This window comes from Chenopodium quinoa, unplaced genomic scaffold (genome assembly GCF_001683475.1).
Source record: "Chenopodium quinoa cultivar QQ74 unplaced genomic scaffold, ASM168347v1, whole genome shotgun sequence".
NCBI classification, from domain to species: domain Eukaryota; kingdom Viridiplantae; phylum Streptophyta; class Magnoliopsida; order Caryophyllales; family Amaranthaceae; genus Chenopodium; species Chenopodium quinoa.
The window spans coordinates 822,425-829,184 of NW_018743955.1; the positions used below are offsets into that span (position 1 = coordinate 822,425).

General features: G+C 30.8%; 1 protein-coding gene across 1 annotated transcript; it reads left to right on the forward strand.

Moving 5' to 3' along the window:
• The first annotated feature begins 487 nt into the window (after positions 1 to 487).
• Positions 488 to 3,089, forward strand: LOC110689144 (ethylene-responsive transcription factor RAP2-3-like). The gene is made up of 2 exons (XM_021865872.1): positions 488 to 809; positions 2,310 to 3,089. The coding sequence occupies exons 1-2, from the start codon at positions 647 to 649 to the stop codon at positions 2,969 to 2,971; spliced, it is 825 nt and encodes a 274-aa protein (XP_021721564.1). The 5' UTR covers positions 488 to 646; the 3' UTR covers positions 2,972 to 3,089.
• Positions 3,090 to 6,760: the final 3,671 nt, after the last annotated feature.

Here is a 6,760-nt window from a genome sequence, read left to right on the forward strand (position 1 = left end):
AATCCGCAAAAAGTAGTCATTAGGAACTCGATACAATTCACCTACCCTCTTGTATTAATCGTCTCAACTAACAGTATCAGATTCGGAAAGTTTCTCGGGATTGGGTTTCACCAACTCACTGGTTGGCTGGGTGTGCTCGTCGTAGGCAATTGTTGTAATTTCAATATAATCTTTCTTTCATAGATCTATTGTCAAAAAAAATAAATAAATAAAAATTAAAAAAACTTCAAATTAAGTCATTGACATGTGTAAAAAGTTTTACCGTATCAATGATTTTGGACGGATAGAGTATTATAGACAAGGATATCTTTCTTGTTGACGACTTGACGTTAAAAAACGCAGCCAAGTTGAGCAATAATACAACTTGGACAGTACTCGTGTGACTTGCACATCCTTTTACCCAATAAATCAGTTCCATACTAATTTAAATATTTCCTCATTTGTTTTATTTACTCTTATTATTAATTATTGCCTTCTCTAGGCTCTAGTAGTCACTTCTTTATCTTCGGTTATCAGCAGTCTCTGTTTTCTCTATAAATAAACAAACCTCTGCACCTTTTATCCCCCTCTTTCTCTTCATATCTACTTCAGCAAACCCAACCTTAAAAAAAAGTAGTTGAATGTTGAAGATTAGGTGTTGAACATAATGTGTGGTGGCGCTATTATCTCCGACCTTATCGCCGCCAAGCGCGGCCGTAATCTTACCACTCACGATCTCTGGTCCGAGCTCGATGCCGACCTTCTTACCTCTTTTCCTCCTAAATCCAACTCATCGTGCTCTTCTCAACCAGCTCTTACCCCTCAACAAGGTAAGGCTTTTTTTTTTTTTTTTTTTTTCTTTTTCATCGAGTTTATATTGTTTTTTAGTTTAACTTATGTTTTGTAAACATAAAATTAAAATATCTATAAACAAAAGTAGGAAAGAAATTAGAGGATTATAATGAGCTATAGTAGTTAATAAAGATAGTTTGTATTGCACCCAAAAAATAAATAAATAAATAAATAATAATAAATAGTTTGTGAGTTTCATTAAAAAATTACTCCGTATGTGTTAATGGATGTTATTTTATGTCTTATGTTATACGGATTTAATAATCTATCCTATTTCTATTTCGTTTGTATTGGTAGTTAGATTAATTTTGTGTTAAAAAATTCAAACATTGTTATTGTTGTATAAAGCATTATACAGCTTAAGTGTAATGTTATTAGCTTCATATAATCATTTTTTTTTCACTAATCCAGGTCAGGAAGATCTGTGAGAGGTTTTAGCCGGTAGGGACCTCCTTAAAAAAAAAAAAAAAAAAAAAAAAAAAAAAAAAAAAAAAAACTATATTTGTAAAATGCTATCACGTATAAATTTGAGAATTTTATGAAAAAATCACATAATTGGATTGATTAATGATTCCGTATAATTTTTAGAATTTGTAAGAAAAGTACACCTAGATTGGTGTTATTAATGTTACTTATTTTTAGTATTTAATTTTTTAGCTCGTATATGTAGTACTTCATATATTTTTCTATTTAAATACCCTTAAAATAATTCGTTCTAGGTGCAAATTACACAAGAATTAAGTTAAATAAACATTTTTTATGTGTAATTTTTTTTTTTGGCGAAAAAAATATACTCGTGTTGCTCTAAAAGAATGTTCCATTTAGTCAAATTTTAGTTCCAAAATGTCTATCCTATTTTTGCATAAAATAGCCTCCTATTTGCAATGATATTTGTGTAAATTACCTTTCTCCTGTAAAAAAAAATTTTCCACATAATTATACTACTTTTTCTCTCTACTTTTTTACAAACCTAATATAAATTTATTTTTTCAATATATTTTTATTAGCTTTTCCTACATTTATACTTCTAAATTAAATTTCTTAATACCCGTAAAAACTCCCCAAAAAATCGTTTTAGGGATGGAGGGATTATATTATTTCAACATTATGTCGACACAACTTTGGACAACCGAGATAAATTGAATAATAATTGATAAACAGTAAATGCCATTGAGTTGATAAGATAAATAAAATACATTATCATTATTTGTTCTTTGTTTTTTTTTTACAACAAACAAAAAGAGAGCACCTTAATATGTTTGATTCTTGTTCATGCATTGATGCATGAACTTCAATTCGTGTCAGAAGATAGCAGAATTAAGGAATCAACAAAATATTTGATCAACTAATACTCCGGATTACTTATATAAATAAATGAAGTCATATTATAGAAATGGACGAATTTAATTTATTAATAAGAATCTAATATGATATAAGATGTTGTCATGTTCGTAATAATTTTGTCTTGAATTCGTTAGGTTCGCCGTATGCCGATGGGGTGAACGCTCATCAAGAGGATGTCAACCGAGAGGAGCGAGTTGCAAACCCGAGTCAAATTCGGCGAACTCGGAAGAATGTATACCGAGGTATAAGGCGGCGTCCGTGGGGAAAATGGGCGGCCGAGATCCGAGACCCACGGAAAGGCGTTCGGGTCTGGCTCGGCACCTTCAACTCCCCTGAAGATGCTGCCCGTGCCTATGATGTCGCGGCGAAGAAGATTCGCGGCGACAAGGCCAAGCTCAACTTCCCAGACACCCCACCACCACCACCGTCTCCATCGCTGACGGCACCGTTGGAGATCTTCCTACCTGCTGCAAAGAGGCAGTGCAGGTCGGATTTCACCGAGTCGTCAACCCTTAGCATTGAGTCGGCTCAGCTGAGTAGCGAGTCGACCCAGATGCCAGTGATGAGTATGGGATTCTACGGAGATGGGGTGGACCATCTTACTTCAGAAGAGGGTTTTGTGAATAGGGTGAATCATAATGAGCTGAGTCAGCAAATATTAGACCTTGAATCTTTACTTGGTTTGGACCACGGGGCTGAACTCGCTGAGTCGGACTCAACGAGTTTGCCCTGGGTCATGGACGAGTTTCCTATGATAAATGGTTATGATCAATTTAACTATAAGTTTGTTTTTTAATTTAGATGCTACTTTACTTTTATTAATGTGACGTATAGACGGGTTAATGTAATGTTTAAGACCTTTTACTTTGATACTTTCTACATGGTACATAAAGTTAGTACAGTATCTTGTGATAGTTGCTACTTTACCCAAATTAAACTACTTATAATACTCTTTTGTTCAAAATTAATTATTACGTTAGTAATCAAAATTATACTAATAACGGCATCATATATTCTGGACCATTCACGGGAGTGTATAAAATATGAACTCTGAATTGAAGGTTAGCGTTAGTGCTAAATAAAAATAGTGAAATCTGCATGTTTCAGTAATTCTGTTTGGAGTAATTGGATGCATGTGTAAAGATATGTACTCCGTATTACGGTGTTGCTTAAAAAAAAATAGGGTGCAGTTATCAAATTGTGTTTGATTTTGTTTTGAGTTAATTGAAGCAAGCGGCTTTTGTCAGTTCGTACACCTGTCCTCACACTAATGATGGTTGGCTGGCTAACATAGTTCACAAGTCTTATCTTTATTTTATTTTTTTTAAAAAAAAAAAAAAAAAAAACTTTGAAAATTTTTGAGCTTATCATGCTTTTAATTTTACAAAATAAAAACTAAAAATACTCCGTAAAATGCGAAATATTATTTTGTCAACTAAAATTTGAGTTATTAACTTTTTTTTCATTGTTGTATTAGTTTTTGCATGTACAATGAATCCATCCTTTGATGACAGATGACTTGACTTTGTTTTCATAGCAATATCGAAGAGATTGGTTGGAGTCTATAGGCGGACAATCTCTTTATTATAAGTTTCTTTATTTTTGTTTTTTTTTTTTTTGGTTGGAATAATACAAGCCGTACATCCAGTGGCGGACCCAGGATTTTCCACCTAGGGGAACGGACTAAAGGTGGCGTACATTCTACGAATGGATTAACCTTTTAAACATATAAAAATTGTACGGACTATGCTTAATACTTATAAGTTTTACAACCCGGAAATCCAAATTTCTTAGTTATACAGTCCAAAAAGTGGAAAAAAAAAAAAGCATATTTACATTACAACTTCACCTTCAAATCTTCATTTTATTTTTTTGAAAGCGATATACAATCAAATTTATCAAATAATTCATAAATGTGATTTCTAATTCACGATAATCCTAACAAATAAACAATTTCTTATTCAAATTTGGTCAATAGCGGATCCTTAGGTTCAAAGTTTTTAAACCCGTGACAATTTAATTTATATTAAGATATATAATAATATCAAACACCTTTACCCGAAATCCCTACTATAACCAATAATTTGGGGTTGTAATGTATGCATTAATAAAAAAAAAAAAATTATGTAAATACTATGGTAATTTAGAAGTTAGAACATGATGCCATTAAAGTAGTACTATGTGTTACTTCTAATTGAATGTGTGAAGTAAAAAAAAATTACTATGGTAATTTAGAAGTTAGAATATGATGCCATTAAAGTAGTACTATGTGTTACTTCTCTACGTACTCCAGGATCCGCCGACCCATATCGATGTACAAAATTATTCTTTTTTTTTTTTTTATGAATTATTGTACAAAATTATAAAATAAAGGAAATTTTGTGTAGAACTACCCTAAAGATAGGGTCATTTGTGAACAACTATCCATTTTTTTTATTTGTTTAGAACTACCCACAAGTTTGAAAACGTTTGAGTAGCACTATCCATGAACATTTTCCGTCCAATTAAGACGTTATCGGAGCCCACTTTTTTCACTTTTGCCACCTAATTAACTCTCCGAGTTTGTTTAAAGGTTTTAATTCACCTTAATTAACCTAATTAGGATTTTAATTAGAATTCATTTTAGGGTTCGTGAGTTTTAAATTATTTGGGAATTTTGATTTCTAAGGTTTGGGGGTTTAATTGAATTGGGGTTTTGGCTTATTTTAGCATTAATTGGCCATTGTAATTGATAAAAGTGAAAAATTGGGCCAATATAACATTTTAATTAGACAGAAAACGTTAGTGGGTAGTGCTACCCAAACGTTTCCAAACTTGTGGGTAGTTCTAAACAAATAAAAAAAATGGATAGTTGTTCACAAATGACCCTATTTTTAGGGTAGTTTTCCACAAAATTTCCTAAAATAAAAAATAAAGTTAATATTTGTTCACTAAAGTCCCAACTTACAATGTTACAAGATTACAACTATTGAAAATGCTCTCGCTCCATAATTATTTCGATGCAGTGCGAAATCAACATCACTACGATCATAACGTACAAGAAATAAACATTAGTTAAGATCACGAAATAATATATACGTGATAGTACTTAATTGACAATTGACATACAACTGAATTTACACAATTTGCGCAATTGCTCAATTTTATATTAATAGAACTTCCTTTAATCAGGTTGTTATAAAGGGGACAAAATTGGTGACCCAACATATAAAAAAAATAAGGAAAATAAAAATCATGTATATAAGTATATTAGCTTATGGAAAGATGCATGAACCAAATGATTGAAATTTTTGTAGTGGAGCTTTCAACATCAGCTTTCAACATCAGCAACTAGTCCATATATTACGATAATTCGTCATGTATTAGTAGTATAGTACTCAATCATTCATATTATTGATTATTTTGTTAAAAAAAAAAAAATTATTGATTATTTTTCTTCACATCTTTTATTCTGTAATTGAAAGAGATCAAATTTTTGGGCAAATAATCGTTGATTGTTAGATTCTTAATAAGCATATGTCAATAAACAAAAAATAATTAAAGATGTTAACGTTTTCAATCCTATTGTTGTAGTTGGTGAAAGATCTAATACATTGTAGTCATGCTGTTTTGATTACATTTGAAAAATTAACAACGGAATTCAATGTCTGTTTTTAATGTAGTAATTCATCTGTTTTTAAATATTAGTTATACTTATGTTTACACTTAGTTTAATACTTGGTAATACATTGTGGCCTTTGTGGGTAATAGATGGAAACTACTCCCTCCGTCCCAAAAAGAACGACCTATTTGGCCAAAACTTTGTCCCAAAAAGAATGACCCATTTGCATTAAAACACCTACCAATTTGCTACAATATTTGTGCAAAATTAGCTTCCCCATAAAAAAATTTAATTTTTCATGTTATTTTATTACTTTCTCTCTCTATTTTTTTACAAACCCCATGTAAATTTATCTTTCCAATATGCTTTTACTTCTTTTTACTTAAGTTCCTTAATACCCACGTAATCAACTCAAATGGGTCGTTTTTTTTGGGACGAAGGGAGTAATAAATTACTGCACAAATGGAGTTAAAAAGAGATATTTGATGTTTGTGGGAGAGTCCGATAGTGCAACAATAAAGAATTAATTCACATGGTATTAATAAAAGAGCTAAACAATATTTTTTTCAGAAAAAAAAAAAAAAAAAAAAAAAAAAAAAAAAAAAAAAAAAAGCTAAACAACAATAAATTAGTGTAGATGTGTTTGTGAAAAAGATGTAAATTGTAAATACTACAGCGAAATTAGCACAGTATATTTGAGCATGGATATTTAGAAAGAAAAACAATCGGAAATGTGGAAATTTTATGAAAAAAAGGGCTTTTTAAAGTTGTGGTTAACTTACTCTTTTTTTTTCCTAAAGAGAAAATGGTGCAATATTTGTAAAACTTCCTAAAAAGACAAGTGGTGCAATAATAAAATAACGGAGGAAGTAAAAGATATGAAATATTTTTTTGGACAAATTGTAAATTGTAAGTATTCAATTATGGACAAACTGTCCATCGATTAATAAAGGCACTATTCTTTTTCCCTCTTATAAAAACTAC